Below are 19,279 nucleotides of genomic sequence, written 5' to 3' on the forward strand. Positions count from 1 at the left end.
TGTCACATGAAGTTGTGTGCTTTCATATGCTTGATTTCGAAACCTGAAATTCTAAATCTGAGGTATCGAAATCAATTTCGTGGAAAATTACTTCTTTCTCGAAAAATACGCCACTTCAGAGGGAGCCGTTTCTCACAATGATTTTTACTATCAACCTCTCCCCATTACTCGTTACCAAGTAAGGATTTATGCTAAACATTATTTTGAGTAATTACCAATAGTGTCCAATGCCTTTTAAAAAGTTATGAAATATTAGTTTTATTATTCATCACTGTCTTCCTTATATCAGGAAACACAACACAATCCACAGGCGCCCCAATAAAATTGCTTCACAGCCCAACCAATTAAACTATGGCATAATTACTCAAAATAATTATTATCATAAAACCTTTCTTGATTACGAGTAATGGGGAGAGGTTGATGGTATAAAACATTGTGAAGAGCAGCTCCTGAAGTAGTTTTCTAGAAAGAATTGTAACAATAACTTGGAAACCCATTTTCAGTGAATAGATGAGTGAACAAAACCCCAAATAAATTCACTATCCTATACCCCCCCCCCCACCCCACCCCGCCCCGCACAAAAACACCCCAAAACCAATTAGGCCTAATCCAGATTGAAACCTTTATTCCCGAAGTGAGCTTATTTTACTTCATTTTGACAAAAAAAAAACGTGGCCATTTCTTTGTTCTCGCTTTGCCATTCGATTCGGGATTGACATTGTTAACGCACACCTGTTCTTGACATTCCTGTAACTGGGGTTTTATTTGGAATCTCACTCCATTGAAGAATCTTCATTGTACAATTTTATGCAAATGAGCTATTTTTGCGCTCGCTTTCCGAAGACTGGTTGTGGAAAATTACTGCACATCATTCGCCTATCGCGTAGTGGACTGGAGAGCATCATGGCAGCCGTCGTTCTTCTCAACTCAACGTGGGACTTGGACTTCGCCGTTTTCTGATGAACTTTACTTGCAAAAAATAGCAAATTTCTTACCAAAACCGGTCATGTGCATTCAGTAATTATTTCAGCACATGCTGTTGCACTATTTAGAATCACTTTATTTTGACATTCTTCAGCAAAACTTGGTCAAAACAATTTGAAGAAAGCTACCGGTATATGAACCTTGTGTGTTGTGTGAGGCACGTGGACCATGTGCGTTTTGCCAAGCAAGCCACGCCTTTCCCAGGACAGAGAACAACTTTTGAGTCAGTCAAAACTGCAGCACATTATTTGAAGCAAAATTCTCAAATGAACCCTTCAGTACATTACTATGAGTTCCTTGAAGTTTATATAGTTTCGACTACAGAGACTTTTAGTTTTAAAGCAATTTCTGTGTCGAGATTTGCGAGTGGCCGTAGCTAGCTCGATTTCGTGTCACTCTTACCTACTGCAAAAGAAAATTTCATGGCTAAAACTGAACGCACTAGTCCTGCTGATACCCCCACCGACATCTTTAGGTAAGGCTAATTTTTGGAGCATACATTTTACCAAACATAGAAAAGTATAATTGATTTTTTTTTAACGTGACTGCATTCGTCTTTTGAAGCACCTTTTGGACTTTAAAACTGCCCGGAGTTAACGACTTGACAGCATTTGTATATGATAGTCTGCACGAAAAAAAGAGTGTTAAAGCCCCTCACAGCACACAGCCGACAGTTTATTTTCCGTTCTTTATTCACTGCTTATTGTTTTGTTTAATTTTTTGGATTTGGAAATAAAGTGTATTGAATTAAGAATTAAAAATTTACGGGTTTAATTGGTTTTGTCAACAGCGTCGGTGAAAATGACCGGGAAAGCAGCGCTGCGCTCGGTGGACCGAGACGGGGGAACAACGAGGTGGAGACCCGCCCAGCTCTGAGGCGAAACTGAGAGGACTGTTTCGTTTGGGTTGCAGAAAGAGGGAACATTGGTACTGTGGACAGGTAAAACAAGATCAAAATATAACAATAATTCCCTTAAAGGCAGTGGACACTATTGGTAATTACTCAACATATTTATTAGCATAAAACCTTTCTTGGTGACGAGTAATGGGGAGAGGTTGATGGTATAAAACAATGTGAGAAACGGCTCCCTCTGAAGTGCCATAGTTTTCGAGGAAGAAGTAATTTTCCACGAATTTGATTTCGAGACCTCAGGTTTAGAACTTGAGGTCTCGAAATCAACCATCTAAACGCACACACCTTCGTGTGACAAGGGTGTTTTTTTCTTTCATTATTACCTCGCAAGTTCGATGACCGATTTAGCTCAAATTTTCACAGGTTTGTTGTTTTATGCACATGTTGAGATACACTAACTGTGAAGGCTAGTCTTTGACAATTACCAATAGTGTACACTGCCTTTAAAATACTATTGTTCTTAAAAATTTTGTTTTTGGTTCGGAAAAATGTTCCTATCTTGCCACCACTTTTCCATTTGTTTTGAAGTATCTAATTCAACTCAAATGAGATATTATTTTGTTGTGAAAATTAGTGAAAAGTGGTGATAGTAAATGAAATTTCGGAAAATTCTTTCATTTTGTTCTGTCCAAAATTATTCAATTATTTTGTTCCCTCAGGGTAAAAACATTTATTAAAGTCCCCTATAAATAGGGCCTTTAATTAAAAACAAAATGGTATTCCCTCAAATATTATTTTGTTTCCTTAAATGATGTATTTTGTTCTGTCAAAATGTTATATTTGTTAGGAGGGAACAATTTTTAAATATTTTGTTAACTTTTTTCTTTTCTTTTTCCTGTCCCTTTATAGGTGCTTTGAACAACTGTGAGACCAGATAGCTGATGTCGATGGATTTGTGGTTAGTGGACGAACGGTGGAGTCACCGCTGGAGTCACCGCTGGAGTCAACGCCGGATTCAGGTAAGGAAAACTTGGCAAAATCCGACCTCCACTTTTCAAGCTTGCTCAAGTGCAATATGCTCCTCTTTGATAGAAATTTATAAAATGACTTTATGGCCTTAATTGCCATACTCAAAAACACTACAGAGTCAAAGCTACTGGAAGAGAAGAGAACAAATCCAAGTAAAGTTTCAAAAGTATAAAACAGACCAAGCTATGTGTCAACACTAAAATGTCGCCTACATCCCCTCCCCTTTAGAAAAACAATGGGAAAAATTATTTTGCAAAAGAGGCACAGAATGCAAATCAGGTTTTCACCCATGAACCGTCAAAAACTAGTTGTTATCCCTCAATCTTCATTGACAATAATGTATAAGATGTGCATTAATAACAGTCAGAAGTTTAAGTTTCATTTTTTACTTACTACCCTTCCCCTCCCCCTCCCCCACACTTGAGCAACTTGCAATATAAAAATGGAAAAACTTGACTTGACTTTTCACCTAAAAAAAAGAGTGAGAAATGTTTTTTTTTACATTTGACTTTTTACCCAAAATAATGCGAGAAAAAAAATGTACTCAAAATTTTGACTTTTCACAACAAAAAAAAATGGAAAAAAAATGTTTTTTTATTGGAATGCAATATTGGAGGTCGGAAAATGCAAGTTGTCCTTTCAAGATCAAGACAAGGTGAAGACATCGAAGTGTAAGAGGAGCTCTAACCCGTTCTCTTGCAGAGTCCCACCCCTCGTACCACCCCTCCCCTCCAAAAATGTTCTGCGATCTTGTTGATGTTGTCCTTGCTTGTGCAGCTTTCAAGGTGACTTCAGAGTTTCTTGGTATTTCTTGATGCATATTGGTCGAAGCCAATGATGCTTTTTAATTTAGGAGACTAGTCTTACTGGAAATTTCTGTCGGGTTTGATACTTCGAGTCATCAGTTGTCATGTTTATTTACAATTGTCATAATTTTTAAATAGACAAAGGATGCAAAATCCAACTTAAATTCATAATATTTTGATGATAGAGCGATTTTTTTTTAAATTTATTTATTTCTTCCTCATTTTTATTTTTATTTATTATTATTATTAATTATTTTTTTGTTTGGGGGTACTTCACCCTTTGGTACAGCACATTTACTGTAAGCAAAAAACTTAAAACATAAGTATTTCAGAAGTAATCTAATATGACATGCAGTCAAATACTCAAGTCTAATCACCATTCATTTGATGGTCAATGCTTGATTTAGGAGTATTAAATATATAATTTAGAACAACTAAATTAATATTTAAACATGCCTAATGACCGCATTCCATCAATTCTGAATGCAGACATTTTACACTTAGCAAAACAGTTTTTAAAATTTAAAGTTAGTAAAGTAAATATAGCTGTAACCCTTCCAATTCATCACAAAGTTTAACTTAAAGAAAATCGATTTGAGAATTTGATGTTTGATTTAGGAGATTTAAATGTGAAATTTATACAAGATAAGTTAACATTTAAATGCTCTTAATATCAGCATTAAATCAATTCTGAAAGTAGACATTTCAACCGAGATAAAAGACGTAATAATTGTGAAATTAAGTAAAAACAATAAATGAACAAAATTACTGTATACCTTCCTTATAAGATTAAAGTTAAAATAAAATAAAAACTTTGAAAAACTTGTTTCAAACACAAGTATTTTTCGAAAGTTGTAGTCCTGAAACGCAATCGTGTTTCATTGTTCCTATTGATCCCTCGCACGCATGTCACACACAGCGTCTCAGCACGGTCACCATTTTGGTGTTCAATAGGTTTACGTGTTAACGCCGCGTCGCCGAAAATTCGCACTTCACTGAATAGTGCACAGAGTGACATTGCCCACCAGTATGGCGCGTTCAAGATTATTCCGATGATGACATCAGGCGAATTGGGTCAAAAGGGCTCTTTAAAAATACTTATGTTACTCATAATAAATCAATAATTTGTAAGCACTGCGAAAAAGAAAAAACACGGCATAAAAAAGTGGTGGGAAGAAAAGAAACAACTCAAGACCAGAGAGTAAAAGAGAAAGAGAATAAGCCGGGGAAAGGAGCAAACCTTCCAAAGAAACAAGATTTCCAAGTGGTATGTATGAATGGTAAGACAGAAAGGCCTAGAGACAAGACTTCCATGTGGTTGTATGAATGGTAAGACAGAAAGGCCTAGAAATAAGACTAACTCTCTACTCTTTAAGCAGGTCTACTGGTACAGGTTAAGTATAAGGTGTGACTGGTCTAGTACTTAGTCTTGATTCAAGTTGCTCTATCTCATTTCCTTCTCAGTGACATATTTTAAGGATAGTAAAAATAACTGTCCTTAAACAAATAAAATATACTGTCTTGAATCAAAACTAAGAACTATGCTGTCACAGACTTTGAGTGGATGGTGAAGTCTCTCTCTCTGATGTCCCTGATGGTGAGTGAGCCGGAGGTCAATGAGGTCAGGGGTTGCAGCAAAGGTGAAGTTTAACATCAAAGGTTAAGTATCCGTAAGTATAAAGGAACGCTAACGTTCTTCACAGCGTCTAACCAACGTTTTCTCAACAGCGTCTAACCAACGTTTTCTCTACAGCGGCTAACAAACGTTTTCCTCCCAAACGGCTTCTAACCTTTTTCAGCCTCTCACCAATCTTCAATCTTTTTATTTTGTCTTCCACAGTATGATGCTCTTCCCAAATGGATGCAATTTCTTGGTTTCAACACTCGATCACGCATACACGTGATCGAGTGTTGAAACCAAGAAATTGAGCTGAAAACTCCTTTTGGCGTTTCTGATACTAAGGACCGAGGTCGGGGGGGGGGGGGGGGTTGTCAATGAAGTCGGGTGTCTGCAGCAAAGGTAAAGTATGTGTGAAGTTGGGTGACAAATAATCTTTCCCTTCAAAGGTAAAGTTTCCCTATGAAGAGAGGTCCATGCGAATGGGATACAATTTTTAAGTCATAGCCCTGTTTTTTGCTATGAATTTTTCGCTATGAATTTTTCGCAGAAAGTTGCAGTCCAACTCTTCCGAATTATTCACTGCAAATTTGTGACGTAAAAACTTGTATCGCATTCCCATTCCAAGGAAGTTTGAATCAGGCTTACTGATGTGACCCCAAGATGCTAACCTTTCTAGATTTAAGTTTTTCTTACAGAGAGCAGATCATTATTTCTTCCCTGAAGATGACGAAGAGATTTGTGTGCCTGCATTCTAAACTGTGTTGAGGTGCGTCTACCAACAAGGACTGGGGTCATGCAAAAGGTTTGGTGATGTGTCGAGTTTTACAAGTTGTTGGTAAAGAGAATTTTTTCAAGAAATTTTGAGTATTATGAACAAATCTAAACATCAGTTTATCTTTGATATTTTTTGAATCAAAAACAGTTTTTGAATCTTGCAAACTAATCTCTGAACAAGACGGAAGCAACAAGTAAAACTAAAATACAAGCATTGTTTGAGATAGTTTCAACATCCAACCAGCAAACCATAAACCATCAAGAAAACCTTTTATTAATAAAAGAAAAAAAAATTGAGAATGAAAAAGTTGCTCTAAAACAATTGTGTTTTGTACATTTCCCAAAACTGCAACAATTCCTGGAGCAACGGAAGTCATCTCTTCTTGCAATTTATCGCAGAAATGTATGAACGCATGATGACAGATTGGTCTGGGTCTACTTTTCTATTTCCTCAGTTGAGGGAGTCTTTGGACTACATCAGGAGCTTGGGATGAGCATCGTTGGAGGGGTACCATGTGGGACTGTGAGCACCTAGAGTGAAGGCTACATTCTCCTGTGGCGTGGCTACTACATGTTGTGATGTCAACTGTTGGAAGGTACAGATGCAAAGACTCGAGGTTAAACAACTTAGTAAGTTTGAATAAAATCAATCAAATTTTTTCTAGCAACTGAGTCAAGTATTCGCCTGAAGACGGTCAGAGCATACTGATCAAAACGTCTAGTTGGCAACACCAGTTCTTTTAAGAACCAACACTACTCTATAGAGATTTACACGTGCTGCTACTGCAAACCTCACCTGATTAAACTCCCACCATATACAAAGTTTCAAATCCTTCCTTTAAGAGAAGGTTCATCCCACAAATTTGGCAAAACTTTGAGTTGAAGCTTTGAAATCACATTATTCTGGCCATCCTCTAGTCTGCAGTAAACACCTTACAACCAACAAGTGGTACCAAAACTTCACTGGAAAAAAAACAAGGTCAAGAGTTTTCATAAAAAGATTTATAACAACCTCATAGACAAAATTGTGCTCATGTTGGATGAGTTGAAGAACTAAACTGAGCTGGAGGAGAATTTTCTTGCACATAGCATTCAGTCTATATACTACTTTCTCTTACATTTTTATTTCCTTCCACAGATTGAGACAAAGACCTTGGAGATGGCATGCATAAGGTTCATCAATGCTTATTGGATAAGGAAGGACTGCATCAAGTCTAGCCAGATGACTCTCCACTACCATGTTCAACTGCAGTTCAAGTGGCGTAGAGGCCAACGCACGTGAGACTTTGTGCCATGAGCTGGAACTGCGACAAGTTTAGCCAGATGACTCTTTGTTCTGTCGGAGTGACAGAGGGAGAGGCTAAGCAACGCGACGATGTTCCACCATCTGAATAACTTTGTCAAGTCTAGAGCGAGATGACTATATGCCATAATTTCAACCGTTGCAATGGCGTATGAATATTCATGCTTACCAATGCTTCTTGGACGGTGTGCCACAAGCTGAAGAAATGTGTCAAGTCTAGCCAAATGACTTGCTGCTACAAGGATGCGAGGATGAACGCTTTTTTGGACGGTGTGCCACTAACTGAAGGATTATGTCAAGTCTAACTATATGACTCACTGAAGTTTAACCATCGGAGGGATGTTGAGGCTGCAACAACTTTTGGACAGCCACCATCTGAAGTAAGACTGTGTCAAGTCTAGCCATATGGTTCCTCACACGTTAACATTACTGAAACACTTAGCTGGACAATGGCGGCACCTTACTGTATAAAGACACTCAAGAAGAGGACCATCTTATTCTTAGGCCGAGTGCAGAGTTTGTGACTGCAGAGTGGATGTGACTGTTGCTATGGGCTTCATCATGCTTAACACGCTGATCAAGTCACAGCTGCATCCGCAGCCACTAACTCGGTCTTAGTTTAACATTTATTCAGGGCTTTTCTTGAATCCATCAAACTCCTCCAATGTACAATTATTACGTCAGGGCCCAATTTCATAGAACTGTTAAGCAGAAAAATCTGCTCGGCAAATTTCTTGGCTAAGTAAAAAATGCCTTGGGTACCAGTCGCAGCTGTGGTAACTGTGGTATTAAAATTGTTGCTAACTTTTTGAAGTTGGGCCAAGTTGGTTTAATGAAATTGGCAAACCTTGCCTCATGCCAAGCATTGTTGGTTTATTATACAGAATAAGATTAATTCAATTCAGTCCAAACCCTTTGGATTTTGATGGATTCACATTGGTTATAGGAATAGAACTTTAAAAATGGTACAGCTTTTTTCTTCAGAAAATCAAAATTTGTTTAACCGAAATATAAGCAAAACTTTTGCAACTGGAGAATTAACTTAATATTCCTTAATAATACATCTTCAGATAACAAAAGCTGTAACATCATGTTACAAAACTAGTTAACTAAGGTGACCAGTGTTTAGAATTTTGAGCTTGTCTTTGATTAAATTCAAAGTCATTAAATTTTTCTTAGAATTATTTCTCATGAATATTAAATAATGTTGTAGAATAATTTCTTTGATGAGGGGTAGACAGCGGACAAACACTTGCCCCAGCTGGCCTTTGGGCTGGGCCCAATTTTATAAAGCTGTTTTAAAAGCAGAAAATACTGCTGAGCAAACTTCTTTGCTAAGCAAAAAATGGGTAGGGCACCAGTCACAACAATGTGAACTTCATGGTCTTTTGGCTGGTAACCTGTGCTTAGCAAGTTTTTGCAGTGGTTACAGGCTTTATGAAATTGGACCCCGTTCCTTTGACCCATCATCAAGGTAAAACTTTAGGTCATTTGGTTAATTTTGTAAGATTTCAAAAACCAACTGGAAGTGTTCTAGGCCCTCCCTCTACACACATGCATGTAGGCACATTCACACCGTGCATAAAGTACGAGTCAAAGATGTGTGGGAAATTTCAAAGTGTACACTTGAGCACAAGTAGACAGAAAATAATTACATAAAGAAATTTGCGGGTAAAGGTCTGTTGTAACACAGTGCGAACACCATAGCCACAATCACATCACCGGGGCTTTGTTTCACAAAGAGCTAAGATTTATCCTATTAATCTTAGTTGCTAAGCAGAGTGTGATGTCACTACTTATCATAGTAAAAATTTACTACAGATGAATCTTGGTGTTTTGTGAAACCAAGCCCACTACTCCTAACAACACTAACACTGAGCTTAACCCCCCACTTAACCACACCAATATCATTTATATTTCATTACTAACACTTACCCCGAGCACCAACCTCTATTCAATATGCACAACGCCTTTAACAATCGTAAACAATCATTTATGAGACCAAATTTGTCTACTCGTGCTCAAAATCAATGGTGTGTTTATTTACTGCAGTTTATCTGAAGTAATGATTCTGTACAACAGCTAGACCAAGTATATACATTTATTTATTTTAATTATTTCTTAGTGTTGTTTTCTCTGCCTGGGGTAGGTCTCTCTTCAACATGAGAGCTACCTCTGATAGGCCTGGAATTCATTTCAACTTTGAGAGGGGCACTGCCATTGGAACATCTAAAGTCTATTGGGAAATCTCAAAGCCTTTGGAGGTATGGGCACAAAAGTCAGGCCTGGGGCTCAATTTAGCTGTTAAGCAGACAGTTTTGGTTAGCAAAAATGTGTGCTAAGCACAAATTGAGTGGGGTACACCAATCACAGTAAGGTATTCTGTTTATGATATCCTATAGCTGATTAGATATTTCTGTACTTAGCAGTTTTCTGTGAGTACTTTAACATGCTTTATGAAATAGGGCCATGGGCCAACAGGCCAATGCCTCAATGTAACAGGCATGCACAGATTGATTCAAGTACACAGTTCTTTAGATATACATTTAAATATGCATCACCGCTGATCCACCGCCCAGTACTTAAGCAGCATGCAGCATCAGAGTCCAGCATTCTCCAGAAGACGATCAGAGCATACTGATCGAAACGTCGAGTTAATCCAACGGTTCTTTTCAGAACCACCCCTACTCATTTAGAGATTGTTATTACATGGTGTTACCGCAAACTTTTCTATATCTTACTTCCACCATGCAAAGTTTCAAATCCTACTAAATATACATTATTATGTTAAAGACCACATTTTGACTTTTTATTTGAAAGAAAGATTTTGTATGGATGTAAAATGTATTTATATGAGAGTCTCTGTACCACCAGGAGTAGTGATTTTGTTTTAAATAGTAAAGCCATTTTATTTGTGCTCCCAAATTGTGGTTTGGGATGATAGCCTTTCATGAACAAAAATGTCATAGTTTTTAATTATAAAACTACTTTTCTAATGAAAATAAGGTATATTTTGTGGAGTAAAATTGCACACGGGCCTATTTATTGCGTGCATTCGATTAACTTTCAAGTGTACGTAAAAACTTACACGAAAGCAGACCACAAATTAGCTGTTCAATTGGTTCATTTGATTCATTGTGGGTTATTATGTGGTTTATTGATAAGTTATCTAATTTATTAGCAGTAGTAATATTATGATTGTGTGTAACTATTTTGTGTGTTGCATTTGTAACTGTAGTATGCAAAGAAATTTTCCTCCATGGTAGGACCATTAAAGATGAATTGAATTGAATTGAATTGAAGGAACCTGTTTATTAATAAAACAAATTTATAATTCATAAATTTTGAATGACTACTTTTCAAATGAAAATTAGCTGTAATTAGCTAAATAGTGCAATCTTTTGGGCTAGGCTAATTATTATTAGGCCCCTTTCTACCAAATTTCAGACTGGGATAATAAGGAAGACATCTATGAAAACAAAACATCAGACTTCTTTGATTTTCATTGACTGCCTTTCAATAAAAAAAAATTAGGTAGTTGTGTGTTTAACTTGGATACCGAGCCCTCCAAAATTAAGTGTGCCAAGTGGCTTGGTCTATTCCTCCATGGTCTATCAGATTATGGAATAAAATTCCACTTGTTATGCATCATGAAGGGTACATTGACTTAACGGCCGGTGCATGCAGTCACAATAGTAAGTATTGTTGTACCGCTAATGTATGGTAAAAATTGGCATTAGTAATCTAGCGGCTAATTATGTATTAATTGGTGGACCAATTTAGCTTCCTCCCAAATTAAGTGAGCCTATATAGGTGTAATGGGGGTTGGGGGTGTGGGGGTGAGTGCAAGTTTTTAGCAGCTAGTTATGGTCTGGATGATGAGGTCTTAATTGTGGCGGCTAATTACTCACCAATTATGCAACTAATTAATCTAATTGAACCTCTGAGTGTGCTCATTGATATGTTTCTTCAGACTTGTGAAAAAAATTGTTACTCTTAATTATACATAATTCAAAAATTCGATAAAATTCGAAGGGATGGGAGACCAAACTTCCACCGCCTTTAACTGCATGGGTTCTATCTTCCATAATTAATAGGGCACTGGAGCTGCAGAGACTGGTTCCCAGTCTCAACATCGTGCAAACGTAGTGGTTGTTTATATTGGTACACAGACTACTTGATGCACAGTAGATTGACGCCAATTTTACCTTCGGAACCGCGTAATCATGTGAGTACATAATCCACATTTTACCTCGCCATCCTTCTTTTTATTTGCTGCACAAGCCTTTTACTTTTAACTTCACCACTTAGCTATTAATTTTGGGTGGGTAGAATGAGGTATTTTTGTGTTCGTTCATCGTATTAAGCTTGTAAAGTTCATGTACTTTCTAGTAAAAAAATAATGATCATCCATTAAAAATAGTTTAACCCATTTCGTGAAAATTCGGTAATTCTTCTTCCTAGGTCACCGTAGTGTAAGCAATCCTGTTTTGTTTTTTAAGATGACAGAGGAACAATTGTTTGTCCTATTAGGTAGTTAAAAGCCTCATGTTTCAAGGAAAAATGATGTAAACTGACCTATTTGAGTGATGGCACTGGTCAGGCCGAAGTGGGGGCGGCTGGGGTAATTTCGTCCTTCATCAACAATCAACCTATACAAAATGCCAACAATCAACAACCACTTCATTCCAGCTAGGGGGACAACAACATTTTGAAATCCTGCTAGCGACATCCGCCACATTTTGTCACCAATGTTTAGAAAAAGGAATATCTTATTTTGATTGAGTACAACTTAAAATTAAATTCTATTTGGAAAAGTTTCCCAACCACTTTTTTATATTTAGTTTACTCAATAATAAATGAGATATCCTTTTTTTTTAAATACAATTTATGAAAAAGTGTTGGCAGGGTACGGACGGTTTTCTGACACTTGCTAGTTTAGGAAAAATGTCCGTAACCAGTGTTATCATTTTTCATTTGTTAAGAAATAAATTAGTATTTAAATTTACTCTTGAGATTTTCCTTTTTTTTGTGGTATTCAAAATAAATCGAAAAGTGGTGGCCGGATACATAATTTTGTTCTGCCGACATTCCAATATTTATTGATCCTTGCTCTGTGATTTATTTAGCAAAAAATGCTATGCATTTGGGGGCGGGGGGGGGGGGGGCAGAATCTTTAATGCCATTGGTTAGCAAACTCTGGATATTAACCCGTCATATCAACTGTCATAGACTTGAGGCGGGGCTACCTGCTTACCTAAAGCACCAAGAATTAGCCTAGTGCTTAACAATAATTGCTTAAAGACACTGGACACTATTGGTAATTGTCAATGACTAGTTATCACAGTTGGTGTACCTCAACATATATGCATAAAATAACAAACCTGTGAAAATTTGACCTCAATCGGCCGTCGAAGTTGTGAGATATATTAATGAATGAAAAAATCACCCTTGTCGCAACATGGTCACACGAAGTTGTGTGCTTTCAGATGCTTGATCTAGAGACCTAAAATTCTAAAACTGAGGTCTCAAAATCAAATTTTGTGGAAAATTATTTCTTTCTCGAAAACTACGTCACTTCAGAGGGAGTCGTCTCTCACAATGTCTTTTACTATCAACCTCTCCCCATTACTCGTAATCAAGAAAGGTTTATGATAGTAATTATTTTGAGTAAATACCAATAGTGTCCACTGCCTTTAAGGACCATAACAACCTTTACCCTACTTGAACTTGCAGGGGAATTGGAAATTGCTAGGCTTACTAAATAGTAATACCACTTTGTTCATGATGTCTTTTATTTGCTTTTCCAATATTAGGCCTCGAAGTAAAAGTCGCAGTCGCAGCAGAGGACGTAGTGATCGTCGAGATAAAGGACGAAGCAGGAAGAATCGAGGAGGCTCAGCCTCAGCTAGCTCCGGCAGTAGTTCAGACAGGTTTGTTATAAAATCAGACAAATTTCTTGTACATATTTCTTTGATGAAATCGGTTGCAGGTGCAACAAAGAGATAAGGGAGAAACGTTAAAGCTTTTGACAATGAACAAACGACTTTCAGATTGTGATTTTTGTGTCGACCATGCTTGTTTTCTTAATGTTCCTAAATAACCTTTAATCCTAGTTTCCTCAGGAACTAGGGCATTACAAAATATAAATTTAATTCAACAGTTACAGCTGGAAACCCTACTCAATTTAAATGAAGCGAGCATTATATCCTGCCTACTGTAATAATACTAATACAATAAAAAAAGTCCCTTTGGTCTGCTTTCTGAGGGTTTTGTTTTCGATCAGAAAAAAACTTCAAAATTGTTGTTAAATAACCTGACAAGTTTATTAAAGCCTTCACCACACATTATATCAGCCCTTGTTCTGAAGAAAATGTCACTACTTTTTTTCCCAAGGACTAAATATCACGCCTTTTATTAATAAAACAAACTGTTTGTATATATCAGCTCCAGTTCTAGAAGTCGTTCTAGTTCCAGTGGGTCATCCTCAAGTGGGTCATCAAGCAGTAGATCTTCGCGGTCCAGCAGTAGATCCTCGCGATCCAGCAGTAGCAGCAGCGGGAGTAGCAGCTCAAGCTCCATCAGTCGTAAGAGCGGACAGAGGAAGAGCTCGGAGAAGAAAGGAAAGGAAGACAGGAAAGGGAGGGAGAGAAAGAGTCGGACAAGGTGAGTGTGGAGAGAAGAACAAGATGGTAAACGATAGGTCTTAGACAAAGAGTGGCAGAAGTGTAGGAGAGCAGCGATTGAAAAAGAACAGGTGATGGCTGTGACTCCAGAAGTGTGCCCTCATTACATATTAAGAATGAGGCGGCCATGGCAATTTGGCACTTTATAAATACTGTTATTATTATTGTTATTATTATGGATGCAAGGCTTTGCTGAAGGATGATTCGACAACACCTTGGGATGGCAAGGGTGACAAAAATGACTTAACATATTCTCAGAATCAAATGTCAAGTAGTATACAAACGAGTGAAACTAACTGGGTAGACTTGAAATAATTTGGGGGTGAGCAAAGAATATTTTACGAGAGCAGGATTTGAAACAAATGACCTCCGGACTAGTAAGTGTGTTGCCACCTTACCAACTGAGCTGTATAGTCCTATGATGGCGTTTTTTTTTAAATTTTTGGTAATGACAAGGTTGGAGGATTTTAAAAGAAACAAAAGCATTATTAGAAACCAACATTCAGATGAAATCAAAGACTACATGACCTAAATATTTCCGTCTTTACTAAATCATTATCCAGATCCAAGTCACCACGTCGGCGTAAACGGAGCCCCTCTCCCAAGCCATCTAAGCTTCACATCGGGCGTCTGACGCGCAACGTCAACAAGGACCACCTGATGGAGATCTTCTCAAACTACGGCGTAGTCAAGACGGTAGACCTACCCTGCGACCGCACCAATTCACACCTGAACCGCAGCTTTGCGTACATTGACTTCCAGAAACATGACGATGCCGAGAAGGCATTGAGACATATGGACGGAGGTAGGTTAAATGATTTGGGTACCTTTTTAAAATGTCCACAGATTTACATTAAACTTACAGGGTTTGAAGATAATGAAAGTGGAAAGCTTCCCTTCAAATATTAATTACTGAGGTGCTGTAGTTTTTGAGAAATGAGAAAAACAATGTCATGAAAATACGTTTGTAAATGATTTAAATAATTTTCGTCTCATGAGACGAAAATTATTTTCATGACATTGTTTTACTCATTTCCCAAAAACTACAGCACCTCAGCACGTAATATTTTCAGGGAAGCTTTCTACTATTATTATCTTCAAACTGTGTAAGTTTAGTGTAAATCTGTGGACATTGTGTTTTTTGTCATACAAAAGTTACATAGACCCTTTAACAACAGGGCTATGATATGGCTTCGTTTTTTTAGCCACAAGCGAAACTGACTTGAGGTTATTTGCCTCTGACTGTCACTCTAACAAAGATATTAACTAATAGGGAGACCGCCTAAGCTTGGGCGATATCACGATATTATCGAATATCGCGATATTAATTTGGAAACAATTGCGATATCGGATGGATTTGGTTTGAATTGAAATATCGATATATCGCGATGTATCGCGATATATCGCGATAATCGCGATATATCGCGATATTATCGCGTTATCGATTAAATATCGCAATGTATTTGCTAGCTGAGACATCTTGCACCCCATAGGTTTGGAGTAAAACCAGAAGAATAGGTCATTAGAACACCCCTCTTATGCTGTGACTGTCTCTTCTACAACTTTCACTTGGAGTTTGAAGACTGATGATGTCAAATTTAATTAATCGCGATTATATCGAATATCGCAATATAATGTCGGCGATATATCGTGAATAAAATAAATCGATATCGCCCAAGCTTAAGACCGCCCACACAGGTTTGGATAGTTCTGTTGGTAGAGCGCAGGTTTATAATTCGGAGGTTGTTGGTTCAAGTCACGCTCGCGACAATTTTTCTTTTTTTAAAACCCCCATTTTTTTTTCATGATTTCAGTTATGACTTGTTCTGACAAAAAATTCAGATTCCCCATACAAATGTTGTAGAGTGTGTAATCCTATAAAATACAACATCCTGTAAATACAGAGAGCTTTATCTCCAGACCAAGAGGAAAGTTTTCCTTTTTTTTTTCCCTTTTTACACATGCCTTCCTAGAAATTCAGTGGCTCGTTTTTTTGCCACTGCTCCAGTTTCTGCAATTATTAAGGGACCATAGTGCAATCTGTTCATGCAGTTCTCTTCTGTGGACCCTGGTTCAAGTCTCCTTCGAACCTGACCCTTTGCCTGTGGATTGGGTGTTTCACTCTGCCCTTTTTACATGGGTTTCCCACATGTTTGTGTCTTCTTAAAGTCGCAATTTCTACATGGCTTTCTTGTATTGATTGGGCCATTTTTCATTTTTGAGGATCCCTTTAGTTTCACTACCAGCGGGGTATAAAGGAATAAAATTGTTGGGTTATTTTTTAATTTTCAGGACAAATTGATGGTCAGGAGGTGACAGCCGCCTACGTCTTGGCTCCTAGGCCCCGCATAATGCGGCGCTCACCGAACCGAGGGGGGATGAACCCATGGAGAAGATCTCCACCTAGATTCAGAGACGACAGGAATAGGAGAAGGTACTGAAATTGATTTCTTTCTCTTTTTCATGCTAAGATATATAATTCCCCAAAGTTCTTTTGTGTAAAAATCGCAAATCCTGAGATTCAAGGATGGTTGCCTTGATCCGTTTGACTTTTTATTCTTCATACAAATGCATTTCAATATTCCATGGTAAACTTTTTTAATATAATAATTGAACCCTTCGATAGTATATTCTACATTGTGGAATGCATGGAAGAAGAATGTAACGAAAACTTACCGGAGACAGCGCGTAACAATTAACGTTCAAAACTGAAGACATTCATGGTAATTTGTGTATAACACTTGCCCTGCTGTGTGTTAGCACTGTACCCTCAGTACTGGAGACGTTCAGGTTAAATAACTTCATCTGGAAGAAATCATTATTTTGTTTCAAATAAAAATGTTGAAGACAAATTCTTTTATTTTGTTGCAGGCCACCCCCTCCAAGGAAGCGCTCCCCAAGACCTCGCTCAAGATCAAGATCCCGTTCACCTGTAAGACGAAGACGTCACAGCCGCTCAAGCTCCAGCTCCTCTCGCTAATAAAGACAGACTTCACCCATATCTTGATTCATCTCGTAGTTGTACCACTCGTGGCTGATGGAAATCCTTTAACCAGTGGTACACAAAGTAGTCGTCTTTAAAAACTTTTTGAGGCGTACATGGCTCTCTGTGACTTGCTGATTATGCCGTTGTGTGGAGCCACAGTTTGGTCCAACACGGAGACTAAAGCCAGACATGTCTGAAACATGAAGCCCAGTTTTGAAGAATACTTGCTTCTGATGGTACTTCTTATTAATATTTTGTAAGATTAAGGATCTGTTGGCATTTCTTGGAAAGCTGATTGCTTCGCCAGCTTCAATCCTCCGTTCACTGTTCACGGACTAAGTGCTTTGAAGATCAAGTGTGGACTTAGGCTTGTAGTTCTCTTTTTTTCTTTGTTAGTAATGTATCTTTTGTTGTAATTGTAAATACTTCAGTACAAGTTTTTTGTTTTTATTCTTCATTGTGTTAATAATTTTTTAGCTTAAGTTGGGGCATTGTCAAATAATGAAAGGGTTGTTTTCACACACAAAAACTTGCTTTTAATCGTGTCAAACGAGGACTTAAGAGTCTGCATTAGTTTGGTCATGACTCTAAAAATTAATGCCAATACAAACTTACATGGTAAGAAATACAGCAGCTGTGAATAGTTGAGAAATAATTCACTTCAAAGTACTACAGTTATGGAAAAACATATACACTTTTTGAAAATATGAAGCAATACCACAGTAATGCTTCTTAGAACGTGGACACATTCACTTTGGAGTTTCGATATCTCAAAAACGCGACCATTTTGAAATGAAATTTTCCCAGGTTAATTTGATTGTATACAACTACGTTTACATAGGATTAAAACAATTGAACTGTTCCAAAACCATATATAGATGTCATTGAAAAAAAAATTAAAACAACTACTATTCATAATTGAATCAATCAATTGCGTGTGAATTATTCCACCATTCTTGCACACCTTACTTAAACCTGTGATGGAAAGTGGTCAAGTGTGGTGTTTCAGCAGAGTGTGGGTTGAGTCCCTGTCTTGGGCTAAAAACAGATAAAATCATTTTTTGTTGAAATTTTGCTAACAATTGATAAAATCACCAGGGGGTAAGCCTTGCATTTTTGTTGAAATTGGGCTAAAAATAGATAAAATCGCGAGGGGTAAGTAAGCCTTGCATTTTTGTTGAAAATAGGCTATAAACAGATAAAATCACAAGGGGTAAGCCTTGCATTTTTGTTGAAATTGGGCTTAAAACGAATAAAATCACAAGGGGGTTAGCCTTGCATTTTTGTTGAAAATAGGCTAAAAACAGATAAAATCACAAGGGGTTAGCCTCGCATTTTTGTTGAAATTAGGCTTAAAACATAAAATCACAAGGGGGTAAGCCTTGCATTTTAGTTGAAATTGGGCTAAATACAGATAAAATCACAAGGGGTTAGCCTTGCATTTTTGTTGAAATTAGGCTTAAAACATAAAATCACAAGGGGTAAGCCTTGCATTTTTGTTGAAATTAGGCTAAAAACATAAAATCACAAGGGGTAACGCCTTGCATTTTTTTTTAAATTGGGCTAAAAACAGATAAAATCACAAGGGGTAACCCTTGCATTTTTGTTGAAATTGTGCTAAAAACAGATAGAATCACAAGGGGTAAGCCTTGCATATTTGTTGAAATTGGGCTAAAAAGGGATAAAATCACAATAGTTAAGCCTTGCATTTCGGGTGAAATTGGGCTAAAAATTGTTAAAATCACAGGGGGTAAGCCTTGCATTTTTGTTGAAATTGGGTTAAAAGTAGATAAAATCACAAGGGGTAAGCCTTGCATTTTTGTTGAAATTGGGCTAAAAACAAATAAAATCACAAGGGGTTAGCTTCGCATTTTTGTTGAAATTTGGCTAAAAATTGATAAAATCACAAGGGGTAAGCCTTGCATTTTTGTTGAAATTGATAAGGGGTAAGCTTGCATTTTTTGAATTGGGCTAAATACAGATAAAATCACAAGGGGTAGCTTGCATTTTTGTTGAAATTAGGCTTAAAACATAAAATCACAATGACGGTAAGACTTGCATTTTGTTGAAATTAGGCTACAAAACATGAAAACTCACAAGGGGTGACCGCCTTGCATTTTTTTTTAAATTGGGCTATAAAACCAGATAAAATACACAAGGGGTAACCCTTGCATTTTTGTTGAAATGTGCTACAAACAGATAGCATCACAAGGGCGTAAGCCATGCTATTGGTTGAA

General features: G+C 37.4%; 1 protein-coding gene and 1 long non-coding RNA gene across 2 annotated transcripts; both read left to right on the forward strand.

The window, feature by feature from the left end:
- Positions 1–886: 886 nt before the first annotated feature.
- Positions 887–5,657, forward strand: LOC117293066. The gene is made up of 3 exons (XR_004519353.1): positions 887–1,459; positions 1,775–1,924; positions 2,747–5,657. It is a non-coding gene; the product is annotated as an uncharacterized LOC117293066 (long non-coding RNA).
- A 5,857-nt stretch (positions 5,658–11,514) lies between these two features.
- On the forward strand, positions 11,515–17,965 carry LOC117293107 (RNA-binding protein with serine-rich domain 1-like). The gene is made up of 6 exons (XM_033775325.1): positions 11,515–11,598; positions 13,187–13,303; positions 13,818–14,036; positions 14,620–14,861; positions 16,349–16,490; positions 16,928–17,965. Coding segments are annotated over exons 1-6 (831 nt in total). The 5' UTR covers positions 11,515–11,596; the 3' UTR covers positions 17,037–17,965.
- Positions 17,966–19,279: the final 1,314 nt, after the last annotated feature.

This window comes from Asterias rubens, chromosome 7 (genome assembly GCF_902459465.1).
Source record: "Asterias rubens chromosome 7, eAstRub1.3, whole genome shotgun sequence".
NCBI classification, from domain to species: Eukaryota; Metazoa; Echinodermata; class Asteroidea; order Forcipulatida; family Asteriidae; genus Asterias; species Asterias rubens.